This window comes from Mycteria americana, chromosome 5 (assembly GCF_035582795.1).
Source record: "Mycteria americana isolate JAX WOST 10 ecotype Jacksonville Zoo and Gardens chromosome 5, USCA_MyAme_1.0, whole genome shotgun sequence".
NCBI classification, from domain to species: Eukaryota; Metazoa; Chordata; class Aves; order Ciconiiformes; family Ciconiidae; genus Mycteria; species Mycteria americana.
In genome coordinates this window covers 28,099,881-28,118,862 of record NC_134369.1, presented here as the reverse complement: position 1 = coordinate 28,118,862, position 18,982 = coordinate 28,099,881, and the positions used below count along the sequence as shown (strand labels likewise).

The following is an 18,982-nucleotide window of genomic DNA, read 5'->3' as shown; positions in this document are numbered from 1 at the left end:
CTTCCCAAATTTCATTCTTTCCAGACCCTTGCAGATAGGCTTATTTCTAAAGAGTGAAGGAAGATGGAGCGAGTGAAAAGGGGTCTTGCTTACTCTCAGGTAGGAAACTCTGAAACAGTATGTACTTTTCAGACTGGTGCTTTTGACACATATTGGTTCCAGCCCACGTTTTATGATTGTGTATTTTATTCTCCTCTCTAGGCCGTCCTGCCTGCAGTTGCTCTTCCCACGTGCTGTTAAGGCCTCCCATTGCTTCCCGCCTTGCTAGAAAAGGCCACTTTTAAACACCAAAGCTCTGGTTGTGGCACTGGCATGGGGATGGCGCCTTCTTTAGGCAGAGCCCTTCCGAGCTGGGGGCTGTGTCAGCACATGGATGCCCATGTGTAGATCAGAAATCTCCCAAAACAAGGGCTCCCCTAAGGGAGTATTTTGGGAGACAGCGGGCAGGAGGAATGAATGCCCCTTGCGTTATGTTTGCAAATTGTCTGTGAGCAAGGTATGATTTTTCGAGGTCCGTCTGGGACCCAGGATTGTTGTTGGGATGATGTTTGTGAGTAATCTTTGGTCAGCAGATTGTGCGTGTGTGTCAACCAGTGCAAGAAGTAGGCAGCAGAAAGTTGATCTGTGCTGGTGAGTGGAAGGTAGGTAGGCGGTGGACATATGAGATAAGATCCTTTTCTGTTCCCTGGTTGGATGAGCATCACTGGCAGAAGTAGGTTTCTGGGGCAAATACTCTTTTTCACAAGTTCCTAAAGATGATTTCTGTAAATATTTGCTAATGTTTACTTGACATTTGCAGTCACTCATGTCAACATGATCCCATCCCGGAATGTTAACTGGAAACAAACACAAAAGTGGGCATGAGCTCAGCTGATGTGGATACAGTTTTTAATTTAGGCTGATTTTCATGGTCATCATCTTTCACGTAATCATCCAGTTCTGCTGAGAATTAGTGGTGCTCCAGGAGCTTCACTGTTTCCAAGATTCATGATTTTTTTGTTCTCTGTTAGGAAGTGTGTTACCAGAGTCACTGTTGTTTGTGTCTACTGTCTGACACCTCCTACCAAATCCTGCCTCCAGTTGCTTCTACCTTAATCAAAACTTAATGATTTGGCCTAATAGCTCCCACAGCAGTTGTTTGCCTCTGGCTGTTTTTATAATACTGTTTTTTCTAAGGTTCATCTGAATCAATTAAGCTGTCTCCAAGAATGTAGCTAAAACTAAGCACATTTTTTGTTTTCTCCATGTCAGAAAAAACCAACAATGTCTTTTTTCAAAAGTTCTGGTGCACTGTGCTGTGGAGCAAGAACATCAGACTTGCAGTGGAGCTGGGCTTTGGGTAGGAAATGTGCTTCATGCCTTTCTTCTGAAAAGTTGTCTAAGAACAAGCCTTAAGGAGCTGTGGTTCTCACTCACTCAGTAGCAACAGCTTTGATTTTCACACCTAAATATCTACTGCAGATTTCCCATGTTCTGGGCACGTTTCCAACCAGGTCTGAACTCTCTCTTCTTGCAGTGGCCATTTACCCCAGTAGATGGTCCAGCCTTCCTTGGACCCAGGCAAAGTAGGGGAGCACATTGTTTGATATAACTACAGACACAAGAAAAGCTGTATCTGGGGAAGCAGCAGAAGGCTGGGATAAGAAATCTGGATGTGGCAGAATGGTCTGAAGACTGGGGGAGTGTGTTGTGTGTCGGACTGAACAGGGGCTTAGGACTGGGTGGCAAAGATACAAAGGTATTGCATTATTCAGGGCATCTGAGAAGCATACTGAGGCCAACAGGACCTTCATCTCCAAGGTGCAAAAATATTAGACAATGCTAAGTACTTTTTAAAACTCAGGCTTAGGTATCTCAGAGCAGTTGTTCTGCACTTGGTGGCTCTCTGTCTCATTTTGCCATCTGTACAACAAGAGCAATAGTGGTGCTTCATCTCACTGGGCTCGTTGTGGCTCAGGCATCTCTGTGCGACCCTCCGATATGGCTCGGTGGATGCTGCAGGAAACCCAGAGGACACTGCTGAACAGGGTGTGGATGCCGTGCAGTAAGTAAGGATTGCCTTCACGCTGGATGTGTTCACCGGCGGTAGGGATGCAGTATATATGACTTGAAGACCCTGGAAACAAGAAATATTTTAGAAAATAAATAAGGGGAAAGGCACAAAAGCCTTTTGCACGGTGCTCTCACTGCTCATCCTCCTGTGTCCCATAGACGTGTTTGGTCCCTGCATTGGGTATAATCGTGGTGCCGAGCAGCCAGGGGCCACCCCCAGCTGGCAGAGGTGGCTGTAGTCCATCAGCGCTGGTGGAGCCACACTGCTCTGGGCACCATCTGCAGCTGCAACAGCGTGAGGGACAAATGTCCTCTCCAGTCCAGTCTGTCCCCAGAAAAGTTTGGTCCTGGAGTGGCTTTATGAAGGGATTCAATGTTGCAGGTGATGGTGACAGATCCGAATCTTGGCCTGGTTCGGTCACCACCAAATGCAGTGGCCAGACCCCAGTAACTTCAGTGGTCAGGGTCGAGTGGCTGGAGAGCATACGCAGGATGGGCGGACGCTGTGGGAGTGTGGGTCACCGGGCATGGGCAGTCTATGGGGAGAAGTGAACCACAGAGGTGGAGAAGAAAGTAAAGGTCAAATTCTCTTGACTCATGCAAACCTACTCCTTTCTTTTTTTCCCCTGGTGACAATTAAATGTGTTGCAAGGTGAAGTAGTCCTCAAGAGAAATGAGGTCCCCCTTCTCAGGCCTCGGAGCGCGTAGCGCCCTGAATTACTTGACAAGCGCAGTTTACCCTTTGAGCAATTCACGACTCCCCTTTCGCAAGTAAGAGCACACTTCTGTGGGTGTTTTCCTTGTTCAGTACTACCTAATGGATTTTTTTTCTTAATAACTGTCATTTACCCTGCATCTTGCTATTCTCAACTCAAAATGAAAAACGTAAGTTGCTGGCTGTGAATACTATTCATTATTCATTTAGCAGAGGAATCTCAGCCACATTCATCCCATTTCCTCTTAGTGCCTCATTATCAATAAACCTTTGCCTTGCTGCTTCTGTAAATCATTTTCATCCCTTTCCATTGCGAACCATGTGCTTGGGCTTTTGCACAAATGTCTCATGAGAGTAATTGGCCAAGTCATGTAGTATCGTTTTTACTCCTTGATAAGCTGGCAAAACTTCTTTAGGAGGAGATTATTGAACTGCACATATATATATATATTGGATGAAGAAAGCACTGCACTTAAACCGTGAAGCAAGCAGGGTTTCCCAGTATTTTCCTGAGCATGGCAGCTTGCATCAGCGGTTGGTATAATTCAAAAGACTTACATTACCCCGGCTCCCATGGGGAACGTGCACCTTCTCTCTGCTGTGATACGAAGGACGTGGAGCTAACCTTCCAGAGATAAAAGTGCACTAAGCTGGGGGTTAGATTTCAAGGCCAAGGAGAAATGGGGGAGAGTTTCAAACATTCTTTCCCTCTGCTCCATGGCCCCAACACAAAGAAATGCAAGGTGTGAGAATGTAGCACCCATGACTGATGGTGGGCTCCCATCGGAGGCTGGAGTGCTGCTGATGGTTCCCCACCTTGGTGGCTGCTCTTCACGGCAAATGCCAGCAGTGGACGTAGATCTGGAGCCTTGCCAGGGCAAGGGAGGACTGGCTGTTGCAGAGGCTGGAGGGATCCTACCGAGGCCAAGAGTTTATTAAACTTCAGTTTAACTGGGGCTGAAATATGTTCCTCTAATGCAGGGCAGCAGAGGTTAATGGAGTCCTTTTTGCAGACGTTTTATGACACTCTTTGGGGATACATATAAGAAGACTGGGGCATTCTGAGTAACTTAAATAAATATTTGTTTAGACTGTGTAAGGGGCAATTGGAATTTCCAGGCAGGTCGGTCTTAGATGGATTTTTCTTTCTTTGCCCTTTCTCCCCAGCTATAGCACAGACATGCTGCAGTTCACAGCCAGGCCACGCAGCGCAGCTATGCCCCCCCAGTACCCCAAAACAGCTCTCTGGTCAGTGAGACCTTGAGGCCGCCATGCACCTGTACTGCATGGGGGGCTCATGGGGACCAAGGACAACAGCCCCTGGCTAGCAGGGGTGGCCAGTACCCTCAGACCCTGTCAGGACTCCAGGCTTCCCCCTCTCCCTGGGCACCAGCATCTCCTCAGCTGGAAAACCCCGTGGGACTGCAGCACCGTCCCCATCTCCTGACTCCATGGCAAGGAGATTTTTTGCAGCGGGTGACCTGAGCAATGGAGCGAGGAGAGGTGTAGAGGTTGGGGGAAACAATGTGCCCCTGTCAAGTTTGCTGTTAGTTATTTTGTCTTCGCTGTTGGTTGGCAAGTTCCCAGTTTGGTTGGGCTGCTTTTTGCTTCAGTTTGTGATTTTGCTGCCCTCTTTCTCTCTGCCAGTAAAAGCTGATGCCAGCCTGTTGCCCAGCCCCAGTGACTGGGAATGGGTGGATTTGGTAGCCAGAAACCTAATTTCTTTCAGGAATACTTCTAAAAGCCTAGTGCTCGTAGGAACATTAGCAATTCCCAGACCTGGCCAGCCTTGAGTTTTGCAATGTGCAGTCAGGATGGATTATTTTTAGCTGGGCTTCCAAGAACTAGCAGGTTTGTGGAAGGTTGAATGTTTTTCTTCCCTCGTCTGGGCCTTTCTTTACCAATCAGCTGCATAAAAGTGAAGAACAGCAGAACTATTTTCTTAAAGAACCTGGCCCAAACTTTGGCCCAATGTTTAAACTCAACCCTTTCAGTGGTTCAGTGAGGTTCAGCCAACTTTGGGTGTTTTCTGTTTTTACTGCATCTTTCCCATCGCTACTGCTTTCCAATTTCCAAGCGAAAATGGTAGCACCCAAATCCCCCTGAAATGTGCTGTACTTGGGTAGCAATGGGGCTGCCGCAGCGTCTCATCCAGACTCGGTGTCCCCAGATCTTCTCCATGGGGGCACCTGGGTGCCCAAATCGAGAAGCACGAGAAGCAGCACAGGAGCTGTGCCGGGCAGATTTGTTGGGGCTTGTCTGACTGCCCGTCTGAAGTACATAACGCTTCGCTTCAAGTGTAAGGGTAGTCCAGGGACACATGCTGCAGCACTTTGCTGGATTAGGGCTGTGGGCTGGCTGCTTCAGCTAGGCAGAGCCCGCTCAGACGCCTCTCCGTCCGGTGCCTGCAAGCCTTTTGAAGTTCGTCTGTCACTAATTTGAAACAGGACTCCATAATGCAGAGGCAGCTGAGCTCTTGCTCAGCTCGTGACAAAATGGCTCTACTCTCCCTCCTCCTGCCCCTCTGCTCTGCCAGTTATTTCAGATTGCAGCTCCAGCCATGTCACCCGCAGCAGAAAACAGGCAACTGGAAGTCACCTCTGGGAGGCAGCTGAACTTCAGCAATGCATTGCTGCCTCTGCTGTGAAGAGGTTGCTTTTGCAAAGCAGACAGAAGAATGCAGAGAGAGACAGACTGATGGACGGACGGACCGACCGATGGCGTGAACACTGTCCAGGCAGGCACAGACACATAGGATGGGGTGAATCACTCTCCAAGCTGGCAGTAGGGAATTAAACTGTGCCATAGCCAGACATTAGAGCAAGGCTCAACTCCCTTCAGGCAGTTTTGCCTCACCAGCACTCCCCACCAGCTGGAAGGAGCATCCCCCACTCTCCTCAAACTCAGTGGCTGATTTATATCTGCTATCATACGTGACGGCTGATGGTGCCTCAGTTGATGTGTGCTTAACATGGAAGGCAACATATGTTGAGACCGTGGAAGGTTGCACCAGTGCCTCGTGCCTCCTTCTTGCCCTGACAGAGCAGATGCCCTGCTCACCCAGTGCCCAGCCTTGGACGGAAATTGTAGGGGAAATGTCCAGGGCGCGTTGTGGGGAAGAGGGAGGCACTGACTGGTTGCGGGGGAAAGCTCCGGAGGAGATGACAACTTGCAGTGAAAAGTCCCCTTTTGTCTTGCAGTGCTCAGGCAAGGGATCTTTTCAGATCCTTGTGGTGGCTAAAGGGCACGGGTGAGGTTAAGATGAATACATAAATCTGCATCCGATGGGGAGGCTTATGCTCTTCCTTTCAGAGTGAGAGCTTAGCCCTAAGCCCTGCATCACCCTCATCTGCCACTCACATCTGAACAACCCTCAGTGTTTCCACTGGCACTGCCTGCCATCAGCCTCAGAGCTCCCCAGTGCTTACCTTTCCCTGCTGCAGGTACAGGGCCTGACTTCATAAGGCCTCGGAGCAGGGAAGGGGTTGAATCCTGCCTACCTTAAACACTATCCTTATGTAACTCTGCTGGACATAATTTCCGAACAGGGGAGGAGCAACCTTGCTGTATCTAGATTTTCTAAAGGAAACACAATCCTGAGAGAACTGGATGATCCTAAAATAAGGCAGACAGGCAGATGGGGCAGATGCTGCACCAGATGCTGACAGCCAGTTAGTGACACTCAGCTCAGACGGGAGTGGGACAGAGGCCCCACGCTGAGTCAGTGCATCAGGGCATGCAAAACCCTAAGCTGCATACAGTGCTTGTCTGTGGAGAAGGAAAGTCTTCAGCAAACAGCTGCCTATTCTGCCTTTCATTTACCCAGGGTTCTGTGGACCCTTTTGGACTTAACTCTCAATAAACAGCTACTGGCCTGCGTGTAGGTATGAGTCTACGACCGAGACAATCCCATTCAATACTTTTCCCTATATTAGTGATGCTGGTTTGGTTTTTTTTTAATGAGCTCCCATATTTTGTCTTATTCAGCATTGAGCCAGGTCTTCAGAGCAGTTAGATGCTCACGTCTGGCTCTGAGGGACTTGAGAAAATCCAGGACCCTCAGGTGACCATGGCCATGGCAAGGCAATGCAGAATTGCTTTGGAAGGAGTAGACTACTTACCCAAAAGGTATCAAATTCAGAGATAAAGGGAAACTGAAAGCCCTTTCAAGCCCCCTTCTGATCCTTGCCTACCTTGTCCATCTTCCTTGGCAGACAAGCACTGGTGATACATCAGTTCAGAGGTACTAGGTGGCTGTTGGCTCACATGCACTGTTTCAGGCAGAGACACAAGTAGGACATAGCAGAAACCCACAATTATTTCCCAGCCATTGGTGACGTGCCTACAGTGGGAAATAAAAGAGACATTTTAAAATGCAGTAGCTGACCCATCTTGACTGTCATACTTTCAAGCAGGACTTTGCACGTAGCCTGGTGTGCTGAAAACCTGTAGCTGACCACCCTCAGCCCTAAGCCTGGGGCTGCCTCCGTGGGATCTGCTGAGGGTCTGGCTGCCACTGAGCTGCACAGAGGTGACTGTCACCTCCCTCCACTGTCACTTAAAAAGCCATCTTGTGGCTGATCCTGGCACGGCAGAGCACATCCCCAAAGCACTGAAGACCTTCAGGTGTCAGAGAGGAGAGAGCAGAGAGAAGGTCACTAAGAAATTCATGGGTTCCTCAGAGAAAGCCAAGATCCCCAGCCTCAGAATATTTGGCATAAACAATAATCTTGCACATTCAGTAGTGAGGAAGCCAACAGAGCAGTTTCATTTTCTCCCCATGGAGGCAATGCCAGTACATTTTCTTGCTCTTTCTCTTCTCCTATATCACATTCTGGGAGCCAGAAAGCAAGCTGCAATTACAGCAGGTTGCTAGGAGCATTTTTGTGCCTTTGAAATTTGCTAGTCAGCTCTTTCCTGCTGTTCAAATGAACATGCCACATGAAGAAGGACTTGGGGCATAAACTGTGCCTTTTTGCTCTAGCCACAGCTTCTATGTGGAGTTTTGAGAATTGATTTGTTTATATAAAAGCCAGCTTTGTTAGTGTCCTTTAAATAACATGAAAGAGGAGCAAGCAGCGCGTGTTGCATTTGTACAGATGGTGCTGAGCTCTCCCCAAGTAGCCACAGGGTGTGTGAATTCAGCTAATCAGACAATAAAGCAGTACGTGCCCTCGAAAGCAGATGTTTGTGTGGGGAAAAAAAGCTAGTGCAGAAAAAAATCTAGAGGAACAGCAACTCCCACAAACAAATAACACACACCCGGACACACGCGCACACGTTCCCCAGGCTTGCTGTGACGTTAGCTTCTCAGCAGCACTGGAGTTAATGTTTATCAAGCTGCCTGTCCCTTAACCCACACAGTGATTTACTCGAGGGGAACGTAACCAGCCAGGCACAAGAGGATCTAAAGTGCAGCCAAGGCTGAGGTGGTTTTGACTCCCAGGGAAGCATCTCCGAGGCACGCAGAGTGGAGACAGAGCCGGTGACTTATGTTATACACTGGCTGCAGGGCCACCAAAAGCCTGTGGACCCACCGGTGCTGTGTGGCACCTTTGGCATTGTCCCCAGACTGCCTTTCAGGAACAGAAGGAGTTTTTGAGATTTTTCTGCTCCAGGCCTTAGCGTTGCTCCTGCTGTATGCTCTGCTCAGAAAAATAAGTGTCCTCTTGAACAGAGGCGCCCTAGGTGTGGTCAGGAGGAGCGCAGTAGAAAGAAACACTCCTCTCCGCCTTTCATCCTCCTATGAATAAGCTTTTCTGTAGGAATTTGCTCTGTCTGTAATTAGCTCCCCAAGGTGGCCAGGTATTTCACAGCTATTTTTCGTCTGCGGATTTCACTATGTCCCTCCTTTGCTGTAGAGCCTCAGGAGGCCGCAGGCAGCCAGCAGCTTTGGTCAGGCTCAGCAGAGATGGATGGTGTCCATGCAGATGAGCACATTCATGCAGCGGTCTCCTCAGCACAGCGGGAAGTCGGTGCGTGCCATGCCGTGAGCAGAGGAGCTGCCTGGAGCATATTCCAACTTTCCTTCAGGTTCTGCAGGATGAACCAAATGAGCTCCCTGGCGGGATAAATGGATAGACGTGCTTTCGTACAGGAACCAGCTCTGCTTTATGCAAACTCAAGGGAACCGCTGGTAGGCTGGACACAAGGAGATGTGTTCATCCTCATCCAGATTTGAAATGGAGGTGCTCCAACCTGTTTCCGCTTAGCAGCAAGGGTAACTGCCGCTTCCAGAACGATGCCAATGGCTTGTGTCTTGACTTCTACCACCTGCAATTGAGGTGAATGCCCAGTTTTACACTTCAGTTGGGCCCAAGAGTGAAAGTATGATTAAGTATCTGATCATTGCTAATAAAAACAGTGATGCCAGATTCAGTCACAGAATTCTGGGTCTTCCCTCCCTCCATCTTTAAATTCTTCTATACAACTGCAGACTTGCAAGAGAGCTCACTCCCTGAACGGGAATAAACCCTAAGATTTGGGCCTTTGTATGTCTAAAATTCAGCTGCTCCGTTTTATCCTATATAACCCAAAATGTGGATATTTTTTAAATGATAGCCCTGTGCTGACTTACAGGCTGCAATGACAGCCAGGAGGCAGAAGGCTGCAACAGACAACTTGGGAACAAGTATAATGGCTTCAGCATGTGTTAAGGCAAGATCACAGGGACTGGATAAGGTTACTACAGCTAGCCAAGTCCTGGAGGTGTGCTGGCTGGGCTGTGGCGCAAATCTTCCTTCGTCAGAAGTGTAGAATACACTGCCCAAACCCTATCTAGGCAAAATTTTAGCACTGGTATTTAAGCAAGACTTGAGAGAATGACATTAAAAGCCAGAACTGTATTTAAAAAGCCTTCTTAAACATCTGCACTAGAGGTTTTGGTTTTGTCTTTTTTTAAAAAAAAAGCATCGTTGCTATGAAAAGTAGAAGTTAAACCATGGCTGTGCAGGCAGGGAGAAGCACCATGAAATGGCCAGCATAGGAGGCCATAGGGATCTGGGGATGGGCAGGGGAGAAAACCCTGCGCCCACGTTTGGGTGGGAAGGCAGAAGGCCTCTAGGCCACTTAGCGTGGGTGCAGCCACACGCCGCCTGTGCCACGCGCTTTGGACGTGCGTCGGCCACCGGCAGGCAGCCTCTGTGAGCTGCCGTGTACCGGTAGGTGTCAAGGTGTCCCGGGCTACTCCCGGAGTCCCCCTGGGGCTGGGATAGCGTGGGGCTCCTCACTGAGACCATAAGGGCTCGGACGAGACGCTGCCAGAGCAGTACAATAGCAACACCAAGACCTGCAGGCTTCTTTGCCTGGAGCCTGGGGGAAACAGCCCTGTGCTGCCTGCGACCCTGGGTTTTGCTGGCTGCGTAGCTGTCTTCCAACCTCTTAGGCTGTGGGGCTGCAATCACAGTCTGTCACAAAGGAGTCACGGCTTGTCATGTATGTGCTGTGCAAAGGAGACCTATCATTTCAAGCTGAGCCCAAAGCCGTGTATTTGAAACCTCCCACTCTCCCTTGCCATGTGGATGCACCGAGCTGACATCGCACTAAATTAAATTTCATGGTTAAGATTCTACATAGAGAAGATTTTACTTCATCAACTTCCCAAAATAACACACTTCAGGAAAAACACAGATATGAGTTGTGAATCCAAAGGTTGTGACAGTGTGGTTAAAATGCCCGTTCCCTCTAGCAAGGGTGTCAGTAGAGCAATGTGCTGCCTAGACATCTCGGGGACTCACAGCGTGGCCACGCATGCAGCATGGTCTGTGTTTTCTGCACCCCATTCTTCCTCTGTGGGGTTTCCAGGACAGACACGGTGAGATCGGAAAGGCATTTCCCCTCCAGGTGAACTGGGCATGCAGGCAGCTCTCCTGCCCCAAAAGGAGCAGCATGATGATGGGGGCCCACGTGCCCAGCTGTCCCAGGCTGTCCCAGCACACTGGCAACTGATACAGGGTAACTCAGGGAAGGTCTCGGAAGCACCGATGGTCTAGCAGGCAGCCAAGGCACTGGGAGAGCAGGGTATCAGCGTGGGAAGCCAGAAAATGGCTGTGAGGGCAAGGACGGAGTCGTAAGCAGTGAAGGAGGCACCAAGCGGTCCTGTTGGGCTTGTAAGGGTGCAATGATACTCACATTACCTCCTTGTCATGGAGATCTTCACAATATGTAACTCAAGGTCTCTCTAGGTTTGATTAGAAACAGAAACCCCAAACTTTGCACTGAAACTTTGAGGCCATCTCCAGTTACAGGAAGTCGGGGCATATCCATATGCAGATGTATGCAATTTGTTTCACTTCGGCAGTTAGCATGATGTTTTGAGGTCAGGGAGCCTGTTCCTAGGGAAGGAGAGTTACTCCCGTGGATGCTCAGCCGAGGGTGGATGCACGCCATCCCCTCCCTGTGCTGCCGTCTGTGCTCTCTGCCTCCTGTCCTCCATCCCGCTCTCGCTGCCCTTCTCACGGAGACAGCCCATCCCTGCCAGTGCCCGCAGGGGCTGGAGGTGAAGGAGCCCGTGTCTGCTGCAGCACAGGAACATGAGAGCAGCGTGGCCAAGCCGGCAAGGAGGGCTCTGGGCTGGTGGCAGGGGCAGGCAGGCATGGGGACACCTGCCACATGTGCAGCGGGGACAGTCCCTTGCTCCTTGAGGCTGATGGCGTGTGGCAGAGATAACTATCGCTGCTGAAAGCCCTGGGCCCAGCTCCCAGCTGCAGTTTGAGCTATGCAGTTACATCAGAAATTACATCAGACCCAGAGCTTTTCTCTGTGTGTGTGTGCGTGTTTGTGCAGACCCTTCCCCAGCTAGCTGAGCCACTCGCGCAGATAAGAAGTGGCAGAGGTGTTCCTAAGGAAAGGCCTCTGGTCTTGCGTTTTCTGCTGCTGGAGTCACAGGGGACCTGGGAGTTAGGAGGCAGCCAGCACAAAGGCACGGGGGAAAATGTACTGAGCTTCCTAACATCAAAAACAATAAAAAAAGAAAGAAAGGAGGAAAAATTTCCTGGAATACTTCTATTTATTTAGTACTCCATCTCTACTGACTCTCATAGGTGGTAGTCAGTTGCTGCAGACTTTCTGGAACTGTTTTATTATCATTAGTTTTGAAAATAATAAATATCATGGCCGTAGCATACAATTTACCCAGGCTGCGGGGCAGGGCACTGTCCAAGCACATTTTGGACGGGCCTATCCACCTGCGTCCCCGAGGAGCAGGGGAGCAGCTCAGCCCGTCGGAGAGTGCAGGTGCAAAGAGGAGGCAGGGTGGCAGCCACCGGCCGGGACACTGGCCCCGGCACCCAGGGCGTATAAATCTTGACAAAATGTTCCTAAGGATCAAAGTGAAGAGAGTTGAGATCGACAACATTAGGCTTTGCTGAGCCTTACAAGGAGCTCCTCAAATGCCTGAGGGAACAGTATTAGAGAAAGCAATAAATCTGAAAATACAGTAGGGTGGTAGTGGCAGATAGCTCCTGCGTCTCCAGTGCCTTCATACCAGTCCTGCCCTCGACTCCTCTGTACTAACTGGGCGATTCTTTTCTCATCCTCCCAAGCTTAAACCTGAGCCTTCCTTGCCCTCGTGCCTGAGGGTGACAGCTACATTTCATCCTCCTGTTTTCATCCCAGTCACCTCAATGCAGTCTTTCAGCTGCGAGAGTGAGAAAAGGGCGAGGATACATATACCCTCTCACAAGCCTGCATGCAGGCTTTTGGCTGTGAAGCCGACAGAGCTGTTCACAGAAGGGCTAAACTGTAAATATACAGTGAATTAGGTGGTAGGATGTTGTAACAAGGGACGAATGCTGGAAAAAATGGGAATTTCCAAAGCCATGGGCTAAGATACCTGAGCTGGCATTAATGACCCTGGATATGACACTGCTGAGGGAAATCTCCTTGTGGGGACATCACTAGAAGGTGGAGCTGTTTCCCAGAAAGACTGATCCAGGACTGAGAACATTTAAAAATCAGCTAATGTCAAATTTTAAAAGAAGATTAGCCAGTTGGCATGATCTTGGCTTGGTAAGGAGAGTACAGATAGGAAGTACTGCTGCACCCTTTCCTTCCCGGACCTTTAGGAGCTGAGCGTAGCAGCTCAAGGTTAAACTCTGCAGTAGGACTACCATGTTTTTTGTCCAAAGATCCCAAGCCGAAATGTGGGCAGGTGTGACACTGGGCTGCGCAGCACATGCCGGGTGGGCCAGCCACTCACACAAATCCCTCTTTTTCTGGTCTGGGGACAGCCCCCTGCACAGAGCAGCGGCAGCAGGCAAGGGAGAGCCGCGGCCACTTGTCATCAGAGGCACTATGTGCCACTGGGTCCCCAACAGGGGCCTGCTGGCATGGCAGTGGTCTTGCTAACGAAGGGGACATCACCGTTGCTGCAGGCAGGAGGTGGGCAGGGGAGGACGCCCCATCACAGCACCCTTTGCCTGTGCCTGAGGGCACGTACACCTGGTTTCACTCGTAGCTGCTAAGCCTTAGAGAGGAACCAGCTCACTGCGGTGGTTGAAACATCCACCTCCTGCTTCGCCATACTGCTCTTGTACGTCATGGGCCATTAATTATTAATCGCTCAGGGCAGCCAGGCAGGAACAGCCTCCCAGGCTGCTGTCAGACTCCTCTCATTTCTCTCTGCCCTGCACACAGGCTGGGGCGTTTCCATAGGTGTCTCACACCAGCCTTTCCTGTGGCACTAAGCGCCGTTCATAGCCTCTTTGCCGAAAGGAGGGCAAGTCCTCGCAGAAGGCTGTGGGGTGACTGTGGGGTGTCAGTCAGGAACACCTCTGCTGACACACCACCATTGCCTGGGGATGCACGAGCAGAAAACAGATCCCACCAAGTGCCACGTGTGGCTGCTGCGTGCCACTCATTTTCTACCATGTGTTATTCAGTAGGGGAGCACAGATGGGCTGGTGACCCATCCACTGGGTTTGAGGACCTCTGTCCTCAGAGAAGACCTCTCCTGTGGCCAGGATCAAGGAAATGTAGTGGTCTTTGGCATTCAGTCCCACTGTGGGCAGCGGGAAGGCGAAGGAGGGTCTTGCTGGGATGCATGCACATGAGTGTGCTGGGCTCGTGGAAGGGGACTGGGAAGAGCTGGCAGAGCTTGCCTCAACCTCCCCTTCCCCGGCTGTGCTGGCATCTGTGGGCTGCGATCAGCCCCCCTGGCATAACAGCCACCTCCTCCCTTGAATACAGCCTGGCCAGGCACCCACGCCGCCCCTGAGCTGAGCTCCAGCACCCTCTGAGGCCAAGGCTAGCAGCCCTCTGCCTCGCCTCCCTCCTCTGCCTCACCTCCCTCCTCTGCCTCTGCTCAGCGCGGGGTCAGCCTCTCTGCCTGCTTTCGGGGACTGCTGCCCAACTGCCATGGCCAGCTTTAATTGGTTGAACCAATTAATTGGTCAAAAGATTTACATCTGTTTCCTTCTCTCTCTCTCTCTCTCTCCCCCCCTCCCCACGTTGCTCAAACCTGCGCTCCTCTCTCCTCCCCGCCCTCCCACTCAAATAGGTAAGGAGAGCAGTTTGGGAGAGGCCGACTTGCAGCCGAACTCCGACCCTTCGGGAATGGACAGCAGCTACCTCAGTGTGAAAGAGGCCGGGGTGAAAGTGCCCCAGGACAGGGCCAGCACAGACCTCCCCAGCCCCATGGACAAGGCTGACTCAGAGAGCAACAAAGGCAAAAAGCGGAGGAATCGCACCACCTTCACTAGTTACCAGCTGGAGGAGCTGGAGAAGGTCTTCCAGAAGACCCACTACCCAGACGTCTATGCCAGGGAGCAGCTAGCCATGAGGACAGACCTCACCGAGGCTCGTGTACAGGTAACGGGAGATGCCCTGGGGCTGGGTGAGGGGTGGGCGAGCTGCAAACAAGCCCCTGCTCTCTGGGGAATGAAAAGGAGCCCTGCAAATTTGTTGTCCCTTGCTGTGCCTGAGGTCACCTGCAGCCCCACCACAGCCTGCAGCCAGCTGAGCCCTACCCAGAGCCCGTGCCGCAGGCTGGCACACCTCTCCAGTATGCTGAGGCACAGGCACAGGATGGGGAGGTGTGTCCATGCCTGACACTAGTGTCAGCTCCTTTATTTGGGCTGGTGTCCTGACCTGCAGTGTTCACACTGAGGTCTCTCGTCCTTGAGCTAGCAGGGCAGCAGGCAGGTAAGCCTCACCGTCACCCTAAACAAAGCTATTACAAAAACTACTTTCTTCAGGAGGCACATGGCAGGGCACATGGGTTCGTTAATCTGAGCGGGAGCAAGCTTTCGCACAGTATGGCTCTTTCTGGCAAGATGGGGATATGGAGGTGACCAGGACGTTCAGTACCAGAGAGCATGAGGTGATACAGGAGAGGCAGCTCTTGCTGCCTGCGTGGCTAAGCAGGCACTGAGACTGCATGAAGCCTGGTGATCTGGAGCAAAAAGGTGCTCCCACCATCTTGAGAGTAGCAGAAGAGTCAAACAGCCGGGCTGCAGTCTCACCGCCTCCACCCACACAGGTGCCTGCTCCCATGAACTAGCTCGCCTGAAGTAACCTGTGGGTCCTGCAGAGCCAAACTCCACACTGAAGGAGTGTATGATTATCTGAATGCTGCTCTTTCCTCCGAGTCAAGGTTAAACTGAAGGCCTGGCAGAGCTCAGAAGCATTTGCAAAAAGGAGCACCACCACTTGGAGCGGACATCCGCAGCTCACGCCTTGATGGCCATCAAAGGTCCCACTGAAGCTTAGGCTCTCATTCTCCAGTCTAATCCTGTGACTTCCGTCTGCAGGCATTTATCAGCTCACCACCCCCAGAACCTGCATTAGCATTGAGAATAGCTGGCGTGTGGAGGCATCTGATTATCCTTTTACACCAGGAAGACTCCCAGGTCCCAGGCAGCCCAGCTTGCCCTCTGCTCTAACCTTTACAAGCAGTTGTTGCAAATGGTCGAAGCAGCCAGGCCAGTATCCTTGCATAAGTCCATTTTTCTCTGTACATTTACTTCCAGTTTCAACTAGCTGCAGGATTTTTCTTGTCTGCTTACCTAAATTGTTTTGCAGGGCTGGTTTGCTCTTCTTCCCCACAGCTGTTTCTCTTCAGGCCGGACACGGCTGCATTTCAGTAGAAAGCAGTGCGATTCCTGTTGGTCCTGTGCATAGTGTGCTGAGCCCTGCAGGATGGGCAGAGAAAGGCAGCACTACAAACATCAGCTCTTTACTTCTGCTGCTGGATGCAGCCCTTAATTTCCTAGGGACACATCACAGGTGCTGATGGGGTCTCCTGGGAGGCCAGGCACAGCTTTGGATTACCAACTGCACAGTGCATGAAATTCCTTGCACTCAGGAATGAGAATGAGGTGCTGGAGAGTGGCGAGCTCCTCCTGCTCTCCTCTGAGCCAGGGTGTGCAGGTAGCACATCGTAGCTAGCGTGCAGGGCTGGCTAGCAGAGCCAGGGCAGGCGAGGCAGATGCAATCCACGAGTTCATGACACATGACCCACGATCTCAGGGTTTTGTTCCCCACTTTACCGCTGGGTAACACTGCGGCCGAGGCAGAAGCACCTCCCCAAGCAGCCACGAGGAAATCTGGCAGAGGGAGGGTGCAGCCTGGGGGCTTCACCCTGCCCTGAGATAAGCGTCCCAGCAGCCCGCCGCCACAGGCAGCCGAGAACAGCCTCTCTCCTCTTGCGACCGCTAGCTCGCACCTCTCACTCGGGATGGCGATGACAGGGCTCATGTAACAGAGCGGCTGAAGGACTTGTCTAAGTGGCCTGGCCGCTCGAGCACTTACCCCGGGGTGAAAGGGGCAAGCACTTGCATTTCACTCATTCCCCCAGCCCCGCTGGGAAGGACCCCATCCCTTGGGCTGCGGGCTGGCACCCAGCCACTGCCTCGTGATGAAGGGCTGCTGTGCCGTGAGTAGAAATGCAGACTCCCTATCGCTGGAGAGTGAGAACTAGCAGGCTCGTGCCAAGCGCTGTGGGTGCTGGCTGGGCAGGCTCAGGGGCACCCCAGTTGCCAGGTATTTCACGTGGGTTCCCAGTGGGCTGGGGCTGCCGGCTAGTGAGCTGCTCAGCCTTGGCATGGCGGTGGCGGCCCCCAGGAGGCATGGGGATGCAGCCTGGGGTGGCACAGGGCTTTTCTGCTGATGGCACAGGGCTGCACTTCCCATGAGGGAGGCTTTCAGGGATGGGGCCTTAGTGAATCACACTAGTGCCTGTTTCCAGCTCTGGGTTGTGTTATAGCTTGTTTAGGCTTGGCTTTGGCCTCCCACCCCTCGGGGCAGCTCTGCTCTGTGGGGGCCTCCCCATGCCAGCACTGCAGTACCGAGGGCCATCAGCTCACAGCCAAAGAACGGGCACGGGCATGGGGCAGCAGCCTGGGAGACCAGTGGAGAAGCAAACCCCTACTGCAAGGACCAAGGGCCCAAACAGGGCCAAGCCAGAGGGCAGAAATCACAAATAAGCCATGAGCCCTTTACTTCTTTCCTCCTGCAAGCCAAATAGCCACTATGTACTCAGACACCCTTGACCAAGCTGGCAGGGGCTCTGGCTGCTGTGGGGTGTCTGTGTAGTCACCTACTGCAGCCCCATGGGCTTTGAGGGGAGCTCAACAGTCCCTCTACCAAGGAAGGTACAGTCCTCTAAGGGATGGCGAGGGTCCTGGGATAATTTCATGGAGGCCAGCTTCAGCTGCCTGCAAGGCTGAACTAGGCAAAGCAGAGCAGCAGGAAGGTGAGGCACCCAGCAGGTTTGAGGTGTGATGCTCCCTCCCACAGCTGAGCCAGCTTTTGGCTGGAGGTTGTCCCCTCTGGCCAGGCTCAGCTCCCTGGGGAGCGCAACCAGCTGCCACACTGAAGGCAGGAGCAGATGTGGAGCCCGGACAGGCAAGTGGCAGCTCTGTTTTTTTTCCATCCCTTTCCCAAGCACACGCTTCATTAGTGAAATAGCTGCTGGAGATCTCGGTGCCTGCAGAAGAGCTCATGCCAGCAGCGGGCATGGGCGGGCCATGCTGTCTTGCAGAGCAGTAGCATCCCACAGCCTGGCCCCTCTCCTGCTCCATTTCTCTGCCTGCCTTGGTTTCCAGCCGTCAGTGCTGGTGTCCGACAACGCCAAAGCTAATTCCCCCTGCGATGCAACGCAACGTTTTCCCTGCCTGCCCCCCACGACCTGGCCCCTTGTCACCAAGCATTGCTAAGCTACTGCGCATCCCTGTTTTCTGAAGTGGGAGCCATGAGTAAGCCCTGCGCAGAGGCGGAGCCACCCAGCCACACAGAGGCTGCTAGGGCTCAGAAACAAATCTGCAAGGGTGTGCAGTGGGCACTGTTTTCATGTAGGTCCTACACAGCATGCATATCCCATTCCTTTCTCCTCCTCTTCCGTGTCTGGGGCTGCAGAGTCCCAAAAAGAGCTCCTGCTCGGTACCAGCAACAGCCTGAGCTTCTTCCAGCCCATGCAGGGCTGCAGCGGATGTCTGAGGCGGTGGCACTAGAGAAACATGGTAGGCACACGTGTATTCACACATGGCTCCTTCCCCTTGCGTGCAGACACACACATTCACATCCCCAAGCCCACACCAGCCCGGCACTCGCTGCTCATCTCTCTTGGGCTGTGAGTATCTCTGCCTCCTGGCCTGCCCTATGGCAGAGCAGAAAGATATGGGGCTGGAAGGAGGCTTTGCGGCCAGGGAGTATAACCCCTCAGCCAGCCCCCCTCAGAGCTGGCCTTATGATTTCTGGGACTGTTAATGAAATGTTTTTGGCGGTGACCCTGTGATGCGGCAGGGGCATGAAAGTGAAAGGGAAATGTCAAACTCCGCTGTAGCAAAATCACTGCCTTGGAAAAAAAAAAAAAAAAGAAAAAAGAAAAGAAGAAAAGCAAAGCAAAGCAAGAAGTAATATATCTTGATCCCTTTTCCCCCATAAAACCCTGGGAGGCTGGTGGAAGGAGCGGAAAGACTGAGCTAAGCCTGCAGGAAATTAAACATGAAATGAAAACAAGCTCAAGTTATTCAATTCTCTCATCCCAGGCTCCAATTTCCCATTCCAGGCCACTGATAAAATGGTGTCCAGTTTCAGCGCTCAAGGATGAATTCTGGCTCTGTTCTTGCAGGCTGGAAAGCAAAGGGCTGGTGGCCATCTCTGGGAAGAGGGGAGATGGCCTGGCCTGTAGCAGAGTGGTGGGGTCCTGGAGACAGACAGACAGACAGACACACAGACGGAGGCTGAGGGAGGAGGCCAGCGGGGCCAGGGGAACAG

General features: G+C 51.9%; 1 protein-coding gene across 3 annotated transcripts in view; it reads left to right on the top strand.

Annotated features, from left to right (window-relative positions):
• ALX4 (ALX homeobox 4) overlaps window positions 1-18,982 on the top strand; it is a 44,788-nt gene that overhangs the window by 14,884 nt on the left and 10,922 nt on the right. For 2 of the 3 annotated variants that reach the window (XM_075502543.1, XM_075502544.1), the window contains exon 2: window positions 14,265-14,575. In XM_075502543.1, the coding sequence (XP_075358658.1) occupies window positions 14,265-14,575 (311 nt within the window). Of the gene's footprint in view, window positions 1-8,637; window positions 9,052-14,264; window positions 14,576-18,982 lie in introns of those variants that run through there. The other variant, XM_075502545.1, reaches the window with a different exon arrangement.